General features: G+C 43.3%; 1 protein-coding gene across 1 annotated transcript in view; it reads left to right on the top strand.

Annotated features, from left to right (window-relative positions):
• Positions 1-15,943, top strand: part of LOC310958112 (receptor-type tyrosine-protein phosphatase S-like) — a 68,473-nt gene extending 52,530 nt beyond the window's left edge. The window contains exons 12-34 of the mRNA XM_083928925.1: positions 463-780; positions 903-1,096; positions 1,247-1,273; positions 1,501-1,618; positions 1,814-2,476; positions 3,240-3,334; positions 3,954-4,207; positions 4,436-4,523; positions 4,744-4,962; positions 5,944-6,101; positions 7,079-7,194; positions 8,867-8,964; positions 9,206-9,329; positions 9,801-9,976; positions 10,154-10,273; positions 11,085-11,239; positions 11,808-12,093; positions 12,458-12,636; positions 13,025-13,151; positions 13,254-13,379; positions 14,292-14,446; positions 14,601-14,736; positions 15,605-15,943. Coding sequence (XP_083785051.1) covers positions 463-780; positions 903-1,096; positions 1,247-1,273; positions 1,501-1,618; positions 1,814-2,476; positions 3,240-3,334; positions 3,954-4,207; positions 4,436-4,523; positions 4,744-4,962; positions 5,944-6,101; positions 7,079-7,194; positions 8,867-8,964; positions 9,206-9,329; positions 9,801-9,976; positions 10,154-10,273; positions 11,085-11,239; positions 11,808-12,093; positions 12,458-12,636; positions 13,025-13,151; positions 13,254-13,379; positions 14,292-14,446; positions 14,601-14,736; positions 15,605-15,673 — 4,001 coding nt within the window. The 3' untranslated portion in view covers positions 15,674-15,943. The remainder of the gene's footprint in view (positions 1-462; positions 781-902; positions 1,097-1,246; positions 1,274-1,500; positions 1,619-1,813; positions 2,477-3,239; positions 3,335-3,953; positions 4,208-4,435; positions 4,524-4,743; positions 4,963-5,943; positions 6,102-7,078; positions 7,195-8,866; positions 8,965-9,205; positions 9,330-9,800; positions 9,977-10,153; positions 10,274-11,084; positions 11,240-11,807; positions 12,094-12,457; positions 12,637-13,024; positions 13,152-13,253; positions 13,380-14,291; positions 14,447-14,600; positions 14,737-15,604) is intronic.
• The last annotated feature ends 254 nt before the right edge of the window (positions 15,944-16,197 follow it).

The following is a 16,197-nucleotide window of genomic DNA, read 5'->3' as shown; positions in this document are numbered from 1 at the left end:
TTATGCCATCATGGAGGCTGTATATTTTTCTGTGCCTCATGTGTACTGAACTGTGCATCCTTGTTTTAGGAAGAACAACTTTATCTCTTTTCATTCATATATCGGGACCTTTTAATGCCACTAGCTACGGCTTAAGGATAAGATATAATCAATGGGTATCGGTTACATTCTTCTTGGGTATAATTAAGTTGTCCACTCAAGGTCAATAGTTTTGTCTCTGCCTGGTTTATTTCGTTAGGCTCTAAATTCAACATTATGCTATTACATTATGTCGTTGCTCCCGTTTTGCTTATGTTTGTCCTGGCATTATCTCTTTCTGTTCAGTTTACCTTAGATTCTTATTGTTTCCTTATTTATCCTTGTCTCCTATCCTTTTGCGTATATTTTCCCCTTCTCTTGCTCTCTCAACCCCATTCTCTTGGGTCCTAAACTCTTTGCCCTCCTCGCCCCTTGTCCAATCAGAGCCCTCAGCTGCACCCGAGGGTGTGTCTTGCGAGAGTGCCAGCTCCACCTCGCTGAGAGTAAGTTGGAAGCCGCCTCCAGTGGAGGGTCAGAATGGCGATTTGGCAGGTTTTGAGCTGAGATACCAAAGAGTTTCTGGGGCAGGAGGTGGAGGTCAAGGCCAGGAGGTGAAGGGGCTTCCTATCCAGGCCCAGCAGGGACAGACAGTGTTAGAGGGGCTGGAGAAGTGGAGCTGGTACAACATCACTCTGGCAGCCTCCACTGCAGAGGGGACTGGACCCAAAAGCCCGGCTGTGATTTGCAGAACTGATGAGGACGGTAAGAGGGAGAGCCATAGATCAGACCTAAACAGTATTGATTGTTAGTTGATTATTTACTGGCTAGACTGTTGGTGACTTAATTAATTCTCTGTTTGTGTGTGTGTGTGTGTGTGTGTTTAGTTCCTGGCGCAGCCCCTCGTCAGGTCGACGTCCAACCACTCAATTCTTCAGCGATTCGAGTCACTTGGCGGTCAGTGTTGCCACGGTTACGTCAAGGCCAGGTCCGTGGCTACCAGGTGCATTTCAGTTGTGCTGAGAGTGGTGAATCTAGAAACCTCCCCCGGATCAAAGACCTGTTATTGGATGAGGCTCAGGTGACATCATAACTGACTAGTTCAATGAATAAAAATATGTTTATTTATTTAATCATTAAACATCGTCCCTCTCTTCTTTTTGTCTGTTGCCTCACTCCTTCTCTCATCTATCTCGGCTGCCTGCGGGGGGTGTCTCATCTGTGGGATAAGATGGAGGTGGATGACTCAACTCAATATGTGAGTGCAGACCTCGTCTCATTATGAACTTACTATTAATACATACTGCACAACTATGAAATCCTCATTAAGTTTGACCACCAGAGATTTGTTTAGCCTCTGATATGTTACTTTTTGATAAGTTCTTACTGCTGCATAACTGTAAATAACAAGGAAGGAAGAGATTTGTGTAGTGTCTCAAAATAAAAAGAAGGAGTTGGCAGTATTTTATGTTTTTTGCTCCACAGGAGCTGATTTTAGGAGGTCTGAAAGCAGAGACTTTGTACTCCATTTCAGTGGCAGGGTACACCATCAAAGGGGATGGAGCACACAGCAAAGCCAAGCTGGTGCAGACCCCGGGGATTGGTAAGCATAGGCCAAGTTTACAGTTCAGTGCACTGGATTTAGTAACATACTCAAGAATTGATCTTACAGTAAGCTGCACCAGGCGGCAGTAAATAAACAGGCAAATCAATTCTAATTCTTTCACAAGATTTACATGAATTATGTTTTTATATATATACATTACCATTGATTTTCTGCTGCCTTCACTGTTTGCAGTGCCCGGCCCCCCCTCCCTTTGGGTGCGTCCAGGATCTGGTCCATCAGTAGTGGTGAGATGGGCTCCTCCGGTGGATTGCTCTGAGTCAGGCTCTGATAGCCGGGGGGGTCCAGTGGTAATCCAGGGCTACCGCCTACAGTTTGGCCTGAAGAATACCTCTTTAGACACCACAGTGGATTTCACAAATCGGGAGAAAAACTTCACTGTCAGAAACCTCTCCCCGGGCTCCTCCTACGTCTTTGTCCTCTCTGCGAAGAGCCGAGCAGGCTATGGAGACACAGTGCAGCAGGAGATAACAGTTCCCATGTTCCCACCCGATGGATACCCCAAAATACATGACTTTGTTAATGCCACCTGCTGCTCCCTGCAGTTCTCCTGGCTGCCCACTGCACCAGAGGCCTGCAACGGTGTTATCACAGAGTACACCATATCTTACAAAGAGGCCACGGGCCCTAAACCCTCTGCTGACCCTAGCCCCTCAGCCATACCAACCCCAACTGCTCCCCCATGGCTGATCACGCTACCAGCGAGCGAGTCCAGCTACACCATCCTGGGCCTCAATCACAGCACAGCCTACGAGGTGCAGCTTAGAGCCCACAACAAGGCAGGGCCAGGTCCCTTCAGCCCACCTCTGGTGGGCCAAACCCTGGCCTTTGAAACAGGTAGGGCTGGCCTCGGCCACAGGAATACCCTTCACCTTCTAAGCACTGGTCCAGCTTCACATCTCCGCTCCCTGTGCTGTGGATTTCACTGCAAACCACTAAACTAAATGAAGTGTGGGCCAGTTCTTGCAGGTCGGCCATTCACCTGTGCACCTCAGAGAGGCTGAGAACTGCAAAGTCCAGGGGAACAATGCTATTCCCCCCAAACTCCTCCACTCACTCACTTATACCTTCATCACCTACCCTTCACCACCAGTGGAAGCAGGCTGAATGTAAATGGATGCTTGCTTCAAGAGCACTGCTTATCACAAACGCTCAGGTAAAAGTCAATCAAGGGCTTACAGTATCTAATACGGCAGGTAAGTGTTCAGTCTGAATTCAAGGGAAAACCGCTCTCTGGTGCTGAATCTGCAGGTAATCTTTTATTTTATCTGATAGACCCTACACTTTCCACCTTTTCCAAAGCCTTTGCTGACATGCTGAATTCCGAGTCTAAAAAAACACAACCTTACACTCTGAGAATGTGGCATGTCACATTCCTTCAGTCGGTCTGTCTGTTATTTGTACTTACTACTCTTACCATCCACTCTCCTCATCACCTGCCCATCCTCCTAACCATCATGTACTCTACCCTCAGTAACCGAACTGACTGACACGTCTCCTATTTAACAGGTTTTCAGAAGGAAAGCAGAGGAGCCGCTGATTTAAATCAAAGGCTTCACCAAGTGACTCTGTTTTTTTTGTTTGTTTGTTTCATTCCCAGATGTGCCAAGGAATTTTTCAGTCAATCTGGCCACTAAGACCAGTGTTCTTCTGACCTGGGAGTTTCCAGAGAGCAGCAACCCCTATCGCTTTACTGTATGTCCATTGGCCTGTGCATGTACCGTTGTAGTGGCATATGTCTAGTTGTCATGTCTTGATATCTTGTATGAAATAATACAACATTTAAAAGTAACATGCATGGGGAGATTTTACTGTAATACCTCACATCATAAGCTAGATTTTGTATTTTTAGTATGCATGGCCCCAACCTGAATTATACTCCCAAGTGTTAACCTTTTAGCATTCGCTGGTTCACCTGTGTTGATGCTGGCTTTATGTAGAATTTGATGCAGTAGATCCATGAAAAGTTACACAAGAATTTACAGTTACTGGGGTTCTGCATGTTAGAGCGGGTCGTCCACTAATCGGAAGACGGGTTAGTTTGATCTCTTTTTCTTTCTCAGGTCCAAGTGTCCTTGATACTGAACCTCAAATTGCTTACAAAGGCTGATCTATCAATATATAAATGGTTATATTAGAGTCTAATGAGCAGATTGGCACCTTGCATGGTTTTGTTTCTCTGCCATCAGTGTATGACATGTGCAAGTGAATGGTTGGATGTGGCATGTACTGTAGAGCACTTTGAGTGGTTGGAAGACCGGAAAAGCAATCCCGAACACAATGCCAAGTCCATTTACCATCTTCCATTCTCCAGGTGGAGTATAACCGACAGAAGATGGAGGTGGACGCTCGTCTGAGAAGGGCAGTCATCCCAAATCTTCAGCCTGACACCAGCTATGACTTTAAGATCACTGCCCCCGAGGGAAACATGGGAGGCCTTCGCCACCGCATCTCCGCAAAGACCTCCCCGCCAATCACCATCCGCCGCCCCGAGATTGACCACACCCGTGACACCGAGACCACAGTCACCATAATCCTGCCATCCTTGGAGACTCGCAGTCCTATCAAGTAAGACTGAAAGATGGAGTTTTAGATGTTGGTTTTCTTGGACTATTTGTACACAGGTCAGATGACTTCTGAAGGTGTGGGGCATGATGATTCCACTACCTGACTAATACCAGATTTAGTATTTGGTGCAACAAGTTGAAAAGGATACATCAACCTAGCTATGTTGCATGTTTGCTATTGTATCATTGCAGCTGGTGTTATGTTGTTTGTCCTCCTCTACTCCCACAGAAATGTGTACGTTGTTGTGGTTCCGCTGAGGAGAGCCCGCGGTGTCATCAGACACCTCAAGAGCCCAGATGAAATGGACCTTGAAGAGGTGAGAGCCGTAACAATGACAGCACCCACTGATGTCTGTGCCTGAAAGGAAGAACAAACCTATAAACACACACAATCCCATTGCTACAGACTCCTGGCAACACTTACCCTTTATAATTCCATATAAGTGTCTAAACATTAGTCACAGATATTGGAACGTCTCATTTTTCTCTTCTTCCCTCGCTCTGTTCCTCTCTTTTTCTCCTCTCTCCACCTCTCAGCTGTTAAAAGACATCAGTCAAAAGCAGAGGGATTCTCGGCAGCAGAAGCAGGTAGACCTGCGGCGGGCTTACATCACAGCCCGTTTCACACCTGCCACCCTCCCGGCCTTCTTCACCCTGGGGGACCAGCTTGACTATGGAGGCTTTGAGAACCGAGCACTAGAGCCGGGGCAGGAGTACGTCTTCTTCATCCTGGCTGAGCTCAACTCCACAACTGGGGTATGAAAGCCACCGTGTCACTTCTTTTTTTTCTCTGTGTTTATAACCACTCCCTCATTCCCCGCTGTCTGTGTTTCCTTGCTGCAGGCTGTCACTATACATTGTAATCAATATGGCCTCACTGCTAAAACAATAAAATGCACGTCATTCAAAGTGTTGTAAGCAAAAGGCAATAACCTTCACTTACTTGCATCACCACTGCTAATAAAGAGTGAGTGCACCAACTGTGGCAGAAGAAGAGATATTGCCTTGTGCACTGCACTGGATCCTGTATGTGCATTTAAATTGGAACAGGCGTAAATAAATGACTTGAATTAGGGTAGATTTTATTTTTTATTAGATGTTTGTATTAGGAACACTTCTAGCCCAGCCAGAGGAAACTGTTCAAAAGTCCTTCAGAACTCATAAAAAGGCACTTTATTCAGTTTATTGTCATTATAGAAACATTTATAATGTCAGTAAATTCAGGTACATTGAAAAACAGATCAAATATAATCTAATTTACCCGTGACATAAGCAAGTAAAACCAGCCATGCAGCTTTGTCCCAGTTACAGGAATGCCCTTTGAATGTATTATAATCCAGTGCAACAGTTCTGCTATGACTGTCTGGTTTACTTTTCTTTTGTAAAGCACTGTGTAACATTGTTAAGAAAGTGCTAAATAAAGTTTATTCGTATTCTTAGTAGTAGTAGGTAAGTAGTAATAGTAGTAGTAGTGATAGCAGTAGTATTAATATTTCTATCTTAGAGGGTTACATCTTGTTGAGACTTAGTGAAAGCCAGAGCCATTGTATGTTGAGTGAATTGCTTTTTAGCATCATACCATAAAATAGCATGCTTCTTTCTGATCAAAGAGAAGTCATCGAAGCTGCTATGATTTAGTCAGTTATCTCTCAAATAGAAAAAGAAAAAGAAAAACAGTGCTTCATCTATGGTGAAAACATGCTTTTCCTGACTAGGTGCCTGTTCATTTGTTTACAGAAAATGTATGTGGCCAGCCCCTACACAGACCCTGTGATTGCCCCAGATTCAGACCCTCAGCCCCTTGACGCTGGTGATGGTCTGATCTGGGTGGTTGGACCCGTCCTGGCTGTGGTCTTCATCATCTGCATCGTCATTGCTATCCTCCTTTATAAAAAGTGAGTGGGACAGACAAAAGCTGTTGGCCAGCTTTGAGCGTGACTCTTAAAGGATATGGCTGGCGTTATTATATATTTTTGACCAACAATGTATCAGATTATCTTTCAGTACAATATGAATTTCATTTAAGAAATTATAATTTCCTTGAAAAAGTACGGAATTTTTTCTCAAATGGAAACACAAAGTATATGTGCTGGGTACTGTTTTTAGTGACAGATTATTATACATTTGATATTCTGGTGAGTACTTATGACACCAGGACGGTGTATGTGGGATTCACTTATAGAAGAGTGACCGTGTTCATGTCTATGAAGGAACATGTCACTGTCAGTTAATTGTTTGTTAACTGTTAATTGTTGAAACCTTGCTTATTTGCAGCCTCATACTTTACAGATACAGATGCATTAAGTTTCTGTCTGTCATGCTGTGTGCTCACAGTCTGCCATCAGCTCCCACTGATATTTCTTGTACCGGAATTGTTTAATGTTCGACTACCTTCCCAGAGAATACTCAACTTTTAGCCTGATATTCATCAAATTTGTTCCAGTTTGAAAGTTTGTTCACTACCCAGACATCTATGAAACAGTGTGATCCTGGTATAGGCCTGTGATGTCTGCTGCAAGCCATCAAGCTTTTGAATACTAATGCAAAATATTGATTTTCCTCTCTAACAATCTGTCTGTTTCCTTCCTTTTCTTCCTCTAATTATTCCTTCCCTTGCTCTTGTTTCACTGGAAGCAGCAAACCTGACAGGTAAGATTAAACCAATGTCAAGCTCTTTGTTCGTTTTAACCCACAGTAATTACAAGAGACCACATGCTGTAAAGAGAACTTGTACAGCGCTGTAAAACACCATATCTGTTAATGCACTATTTACTCCATTCAAGTAGCCATGCTAATGATGTGTCACTAGTCTGGTTTCTTTTCCTTCTTTGTTTGCATTTACTAATTGCTCTTTTTCCTCACTGGTGTTGAGAAGCAAGCGCAAGGACTCTGAACCCGGAACTAAGAGCCTTTTGAGCAACGCAGAGATGATGGCCCATCACCCAACAGACCCTGTAGAGATGAGACGCATCAACTTCCAGACTCCTGGTATGAAGCATGGGCCCACGCAGGCTTCCAAACACACACACTTTGTATTTGCATACTAAAGTGTACTTATGATTGCTCATCATTTGATCATGAAATATTCATGCCACTAATTTTAACTTGGTAAGATTATGCAGACAAGATTGTGAAAGCACTCCTCCGCATCACAACCGACCTGGCAGCTTCCAGTGGATTCTTTGATCAAAATGGCCGCTGCCCAGGTAGTAGTCGGTGCTTACTCATGGCTGAGTCATAACGGTGTGACAAAATCTTATCATCTCTGCTCGCCCACAATCCACATGCTAAGCTGCACAGACTAAAATCTGTCTTATCATTCTCAAATGCCTCTTAGTTGGGTTTAACGGTCAAAATGATGCATCAAAAGTAGGTTGCAGGTTAACTGTGATCATTTACAAAGGAATTAATTGTGTTCTCGCCAGCATAGTCATCTTAAACCCTGCTGTGAAGTAACTACATGGATATTTGCCGCTCCCCACCCCCTACAGTGTGAGATCTAACAACACAGCTGCTTTAGTCTGAGGCTTTGCTTTCACTTCTTCCAATAAATTACCGGCATCCAAAAAAACACACGGCCCGGAGAATTTGAGTCACTGTTCTCACTGTATTTAAGTCTCACAGGGTCCTTGTTGAAGGTGGCAAGATCTGTCACCATGTAGAATGCGTTTAGTCCTCTACCTGCCAAGGTATTTGAAGTCAAATGATAAGGCTTTTTATTTAAACCATAGATGAAGGTGTTTTTTGAGTGTGTGTTTGTGGGAAGCAAAGTAAAACCCACAGAACAAAGCACTTCAGCTTCTCTCTTCTATCGTATGAATTTTTTACTCTCATGTGGCAGTAACCCTGAAGCTCCTACCTCACCCACTTCTCCTCTCCTGAGATTTGTGCTTTTGTGATGCTTGGCAAAGATAAAAATGTGTTTCCAACAAAACAGCCTGACGTTATGTGAGGTCATCTTGGTCGCGACAGGAGCGTCATAATTACCTGTGGGTGATGTATTGCCGGGCAGGAGGAAAAAAAACTAGATATAGTTTTTGATAGCTGTAGCCAGAATGGTATGAATTCTCTTCTTAGTGCATCCACATGCATTACAATTCAAGAAACATCGAGAATGAATTCTGACTTAAATAGATTGTTTATTGTGCACAAAGCAGTGTTTCTTTGATTTATTGCGGTATTTGCCTTTTGAATGGACAATAGTTTGATATAGCTTCTCTTTTCTCGCTCCAGCTGTGAACAGAAACGACTTTACAAGCATAGGTTGCTTCTTTGTTTGTGTGTGTGTGTGTGTGTGCGTGTGTGTGTGTGTGTGTGTGTGTGTGTGTGTGTGTGTGTGTGTGTGTGTGTGTGTGTGTGTACGCAACCCTCCTAATTAGTGTTCTGCCTGTGTTTTTTCTCTCTGAGTTGTTGCTCCTCTGATCACAGAGAAAGCAATTTATCAAAGAAAAACAATTTACAAACAAACAAGACTCGCCTCACTTTGTCCTCGCACATGGATCAAAATCGATTTTCTGCCTCAGCGTGTTCCTTAATGATATGTGACGTCCTCTGATTGTATAATTATCTTCACATCTTTGCATATGAGGGATGTTGACCTGCAGTGATTTAGGTTATTCGGCTGAAGTCTATGTCACCTCTGACCCTTGTTGTCACATAGGAATGATGAGCCATCCTCCCATCCCCATCAGCGAGCTGGCTGAGCACATAGAGCTGCTGAAGGCAAACGACAACCTGCGACTCTCCCAGGAGTATGAGGTGAGTAATACTTTATTATTCCATATTGTTCAGAGATGTTAAGCCTTCCCTTCATATAGCAGATCTTATTTAACATTTGTTTCTCTGTGTGCAGCATATACATGCATGATTTATTCAGCACTGCGGTTCTTGCTGTAACTTGTCTACATTACAGAACACTCTCTTTCCATTATCCTCAAATGCACGATTAAATATGCTGCCACACACTGTTAATGTGTGTGTATTTGCTGCTTCCTCACAGTCCATCGACCCTAGTCAGCAGTTTACCTGGGAACATTCGAACCTGGAGGTCAATAAGCCCAAAAACCGCTACGCTAACGTCATAGCGTATGACCACACCAGAGTCATCCTGGCTCCCATAGAAGGTGAGGATTAGCTGGAAAAGAACAGTGAGTAAAAGAAGATGTTTAGATCCTAATAGAAGAGTCTGAGCTTATTTGTGCTCATGGGGGTAACACAAAGAGAGAGGGGGTGGGGAGAAGGAGAGGGAGAGCTGCATGATGGATGAAATCTGAAATTGCAAACAGTGCTCAATACTGGCTGTGTGCAGCGGCATGAGACTGACAAACAGCGTGAGTGCATTCAAGTGCAGCCAGCACTTCTCCAGAACAAGAGGGGGGAGAATGGATTTGATCTGCAGCTCATGAATTTACACCGACAGAGTCTTGTTTGTTTGTTGTCGTCGGCTAGTCATCCAGCAGCCGCCTATTGGAAGCTCTGGCTGCCAGATACAAACAGTTTGTTAGGCTGTTTGATGTCATACATACAGGTTAATTTATTATGTCGCTTGTGCAGATTGCAGTTTAGAAAAAGGCTCACAATTGTCTCGTTTGCAGGTATCCTGGGGAGCGACTATATCAACGCCAACTACATTGATGGCTACAGAAAGCAGAATGCTTACATCGCTACCCAGGGGCCACTGGCGGAAACGTTTGGGGACTTTTGGAGGATGGTGTGGGAGCAGCGGGCCGCCTCGGTGGTCATGATGACGCGCCTCGAGGAAAAATCACGGGTAGGAAGCCGGTCCTTCACCCACTGACCCCCAATATATGTCTATATACTGTAGTTTACCTGCAATTTACAGTTCTGGGGGCTATTTGCTTAACAAATGTGATGAAACTTTTTTTAGTTCAATCTAAATTTCATTAATAGAAGATATAATGATGATGCTTTTATTTTATCCATGCAGATAAAGTGTGACCAGTACTGGCCAAGCCGTGGCACAGAGACATACGGGATGATCCAGGTCACCCTGCTGGACACAATGGAGCTGGCCACATTCTGTGTCCGTACCCTTTCCCTACATAAGGTGAATTATTTCCCTCTTTTTTTTCATTCCCTCTGCGTCTGTATCCACCCCTTGACTCACCGCTCCACCCTTTCCTCTCGTAATTACTGTCATATCCAGTGAAATCTACTTTAGTTTACAGTGGGGAACCAGGAGCGACCGGAGTAATCATGAATTTCCACCGTCACAGAACGAGTAGCGCATGTGGACACAGAGAGAAGATTAGTCTGGGCTTCATGGCGCTTGTTCAAACCAGGCCAGCCTCCCTGTGTCAGGCGCTGAGATTTGATCACTGTTGGAGGCAGAGCACTTTCTTGTAGCACAAGGCAAATCTAGAACCGCCAGACTAGATTGTCTCCGTGGCCTACTTGCAAACACAGAAACTAGGCCAACTGTAGCTTGCAAGTGTAGCGCCATTTCTTAGAATTTTTGACGATGTGTTGTGAAACCTCAATTTTCGAGATCAGTAGTATCAGTAATATGCAGCAATGCTGGTGTTATTCCTGTGTTTTATGTAGGTTGTGTATAATTTAGAAATATTTGGAGTCTGGAATTATCTTAGCGTGAACTAAAAGCTTCTTGGACATTCTGTATGAAGAAAGCTAGTTAGTTGGTTCTTGTATGACTGGCAGTAACAAGGATGGAGTCATGATTAATGGAGATGAATCTGAGAAATGACACTCAAACTAATTGGCAAATGCTTATTTATTCATTTATTTAATTTATTTATTATTATTTATTTCATTTATACATTTTTTACATGCACATGTGCAGACAATTGTGACTTCAGTGATAGTAAAGCCAGCTTTGTTTTGCTTGTCTCTTATATCAGAGCGGCTGCAGTGAACGGCGAGAGGTGCGTCAGTTCCAGTTCACATCCTGGCCAGATCACGGTGTGCCAGAGTATCCCACCCCCTTCCTCAACTTCCTCCGCAGGGTCAAAGCCTGCAACCCTCCTGATGCTGGACCTATCATCGCTCACTGCAGGTACAGTAGACACACACCCAAACCATCTTAAAGAGGTTCTTCAGCATTTTTGGGAAATTTGCTTACTTGCTTTCTCGCCAAAAGTTATGTACGATTATGCCTGTTCTTTAAATATCAAGCTTCTGCGAGATGACAGTTAGTTTAGTTGTGGTTTTACAGGGATCGTGTGTTTCTTGGCCAGGTGTAGTTATTTCCCGGGGTCCCTGTTGTTGCCAGGAAACCTCAGTGTAATGACATGACTCCATGAAGTCTCAGTTCCTGGCCAAGAAATAGTCCAGCACGATAACCAAAACTTGTTGTTTTTACATTATATATTTAGTATTGATTAAAAAAATGGTATAAAAACATGTTAATTAGAGCTTCAGAGGAGCTGATGGACAGATCTTTTGATCTTTTGATCTTTAGCTTTATATTTGGCTGACAGGAGAATGTTATTAATCTTCTTCTTCTTTGAACTGTAGGCAAAGAAAAAGCTAGTTGGCCAATTTACCCTTTAAATTAAATATCAGAAATAAAAATCCTCCCTGTTAGTCAGATGATATCCTACTTTTTCATCTACCTCTTTTAGTGCTGGTGTTGGTCGCACTGGCTGTTTTATTGTCATCGATGCCATGCTGGAGCGCATTCGACACGAGCGCACTGTTGACATCTACGGTCACGTGACCCTGATGCGCTCACAGAGGAACTACATGGTGCAGACGGAGGACCAATACAGCTTCATCCACGAGGCCCTGCTGGAGGCTGTGGCCTGCGGGAACACAGAGGTGGCTGCAAGGAGTTTGTACTCTTACATGCAGAAGCTGTCCAAGGTGGAGCCTGGGGAGCACATCACCGGCATGGAGCTGGAGTTTAAGGTAGGGGAGATGGGCTGGGGAAAGCTTTCAGAATTAAATGGTTGGCAATATATTCATGCAAAATTACATTAAGAGTTTTTGTTTGAAAACGTTTGGTGTTCCTTTAAACAAAGCCATGTCCACTTAATCCATCAATGCATGTTGCTCGTTCAGAGCCTGGAAGATGCAAAGAAAATTAAAAAATTACTTTATGTAACAGAAAAACACTTTTCTACTTTCCTATCTTGTCATCTCAAAACCCCATAGATTTATTTTACGACCCCCCCAAATTGAGAACCACTAAATGACAGTGTCTTTGTACATTAGCTAACCAGGCAAATAAAAAGGCAAATATACTTTAAACACATTTTCTCTCTCCACTCAGCGGCTGGCTAACACCAAAGCCCACACGTCACGGTTTGTCACAGCCAACCTGCCTTGCAACAAATTCAAGAACAGACTTGTCAACATCATGCCCTATGAAACCACCCGCGTTTGCCTCCAGCCAATCAGAGGCCTGGAGGGCTCCGACTACATCAACGCCAGTTACATAGACGGATATAGGTATGTTTTTGTCCCGAAAACGCTAATGTGACCTGATCCCATGGTCCTCTTATGATGGCTTGATGAGTGAATAGATTGGATAGGTTTTCACCGCAGTGTTCCCACCTGTCACATCCTGTCTCATCTGTCGGTACTGTATACATGTTGCCACTGTTTGTCTCACTCCACGCTGCTCGCTTCAGTCACAACGCTTCTGATGATTCAGACATTCTAGAGTGGTTGTACACACATGTTTTGACTGTTCCTCTTCTTGTCTGAACCGTGACCCCATTTCAGTTTGATGCTTGACAGAGGGAGAAACGTGGAGAAACAAGGAAGGAGGTGGATTCTTAATGTTTGTGTGTGTGTTTGTGTGTGTGTGGTTGTGTGTGTGTGTGTGTGTGTATAGGCAGCAGAGAGGCTATATTGCCACCCAGGGTCCACTGGCTGAGACTACGGAGGACTTCTGGAGGATGCTGTGGGAACACAACTCCACTATAGTGGTCATGCTCACTAAACTGAGAGAAATGGGACGGGTAGGGGTAAATTAATGCACACACAAAGTGCTACAGATAACAGCAAATGTCAACCCGGTACGCATGTCATCAATCTTTTTTTTCCTTATTCTGCTTCCTCAGGAGAAGTGTCACCAGTACTGGCCCGCTGAGCGCTCAGCTAGGTACCAATACTTTGTAGTGGACCCCATGGCTGAGTACAACATGCCTCAATACATCCTCCGGGAGTTTAAAGTTACAGATGCCAGGGTGAGTTCATGTGTGTTAAAAGACATGCTCTCTTGTTGTATGTTGTATTCAAACAGCAGTGTTACACTACACTCGTTGACTTTTCTGCTCTATTTCTAATCCATCGGTGCTGTTAGAAGCAGCGGTGCAAAGCATGTCCTATCGACCTGTCGTGTGTGTTGTTTAGCGTGTCTTTTGTATGTGAATGTGCGTGGCACAACAGGTTAGCTTTTGTAGCAAGCAGCCCTGGATTACTCATTCAACAATGCCGTCTCCAGATCACCTTCACTGTGTGTGTGTGTGTGTGTGTGTGTGTGTGTGTGTGTGTGTGTGTGTGTGTGTGTGTGTGTGTGTGTGTGTGTGTGTGTGTGTGTGTGTGTGTGTGTGTGTGTGTGTGTGTGTGTGTGTGTGTGTGTGTGTGTGTGTGTGTGTGTGTGTGTGTGTGTGTGTGTGTGTGTGTGTACGTCCTCTCCTGTGCATATCAGTCGGTCATAGATAACTCGGGTTAAGCCTGTCCTGCACTGACGCCACATCGACAGATGCTCTATTGATCTCCATTAAAGGGGAGTCAGAAAGGCTGAGCAGAGGAGAAAAGATGTAATTGCCCACTGAGTGGCTGACAATAGCGGGCGTACTGACGTTACAGCTTCAAGTTAACCACAGCCACTGATCCAGGGTCAGATAACAGTAATCATTAGAAGAGAAAAGAATATTGCCTGGCAGTCTCCCTCCTCAATACAGTCAGTCAATACAGCAGGAAGAAGCTCTTTTAATAGTCTTTTTGAAATAATCACCTTACATAAACAATAACTACACCTTTCAAGGATAAACATCTTGATACATGTTGAAAAGACATAAGATACTCTCTCAGATCAGATCGATGCAGGTTTTTAGTAAAATCAGTCCTCACTCCTCATTTCTTCACTCCTTCAGGATGGCCAATCACGGACAGTACGTCAGTTCCAGTTTACGGATTGGCCAGAGCAAGGTGTGCCCAAATCTGGGGAGGGCTTCATCGATTTCATTGGGCAAGTGCACAAAACCAAGGAGCAGTTTGGCCAAGATGGACCAATCAGCGTTCACTGCAGGTAAACAGTGGTGTTCAGCTTAACAGCTCATGATGAAACTTTTCATTGTTGATTAAAAAATATATTTAATTGCATAATTACTGCAGTATGATGGTCAGAATGTAGCTCTGATGCATTGTAAACTACAGTCAAATGTTTTCCTTTATGGCTGTAGTGCTGGCGTGGGGCGGACAGGTGTCTTCATCACTCTGAGTATTGTCCTGGAGAGGATGCGTTACGAAGGGGCGGTGGACATTTTCCAGACTGTCAAAATGCTGCGCACACAGAGACCAGCCATGGTGCAGACTGAGGTAAACACTGAACAGCATGTGGGACTTAGTGATTCATTATGCAGGGCGGAGACATTAGCAAGAAAAGCACTGACATAGCACATTATGGTACAGCTGAATGCAGTCATATCTTTACTGTTTATATTTGGCTGATCATGGATAGCTTTTGATGAGGAAGGCTTGTCTATAAAAGCTCAACCTGTCTTACACTTTATTGTTGTAATCATGCCTTTCTGATAAATATGCATAATACATATCACTACAAACATATTTGTACCTACTGTCTTCAATAAACCACATCATCCCTGACATAAACATTTTTGTATAACCAAAATACTAATCTGTCTTTATTGTATTGTACAGTCATAAATATCGTTATTACTATTTGATTCATTTTAATCGTCACATTTTTTCAGAAATATGGAATTTCAGTTAGCGAATAGGAAATATGTTTTGTAAGTGTGATTAAAACCTGCAAATGAAAAATATATATAATTATGTCACTGTCTTGTGAAAACCATGTATCTCCAAAGCTTTTTAGTTTATTCTTTTTAAAAGTCTGCTATGTGATGATGTGTTTTTCACATAATCCAGTTGTTTTTTTGTTTTTGTTTTTGTTTATCGTAAGACATATGAGAATCTTCTGAACACATAAAGGAACTCTCAATTCTTCAGTCTATCTGAAAAATTCAAAAATCACCAGACTGAGAGATTAAGATGGATATGACACTCCAGTATTAGTAAAGTCAGGATTTTAGTCAAGCCTTTCAATAATATGGTCATGGTTCCAGTTAAAAAATTAGACTGGGTAGGTGTTGTGATCCTGTGTCTGTTCCTGTTTGTAGCAAAGATATAACTCTGTCTGTTGTATCCTCTTTGTGTCACCCAGGATGAGTACCAGTTCTGCTACCAGGCTGCTCTGGAGTACCTGGGTAGCTTTGACCACTATGCAACGTAAGTGAAGAGACATCCATCCATCCATCTTTCTGCTTCGAGGTCCATAAACAAACCAACGAGTGAAAGAAGAGAAAGACGGGCTGAAATAACGTGACCAATGAACCTTTTTTTTCCTGGAGCGAGACTCGAAGATGAATTCCAACAAAGGACAAAAAGCAACAACAAAAACCGCGACAAGAAATCTGTGTCCAACAGCACCCACAGTCATCAGGGGTTTCCCTAAGGAGCCTGGTGGGTGTGGATTCTATCCATGTGTAATCCATATACTTACCTCAGTGTTCCAGTGTGAAGGACGTATAATACATGTGTGTTGTGGTCAGCTATCTCCAATATGAACCAGTGAAATACAAACGGCTTCTGCACAGGAATTATGATACTATATGTGTATAAAAATACAAAAAAAACACACAAAAAAAACACAAAAAAAAAAACACAAAGAGCCTGGATATTTGCTGCACCCTAAATGGGCTTTTTATCCTAACTTTGTATCTATGGTTTGGTGTACTAAGGGGTTACAAAGTGCAA

This window comes from Echiichthys vipera (assembly GCF_963691815.1).
Source record: "Echiichthys vipera genome assembly, chromosome: 15".
In the NCBI taxonomy this organism is placed as follows: Eukaryota; Metazoa; Chordata; class Actinopteri; order Perciformes; family Trachinidae; genus Echiichthys; species Echiichthys vipera.
Note: the sequence above shows the minus strand (reverse complement) of the source record. Positions and strands in the feature narration are given on the sequence as shown.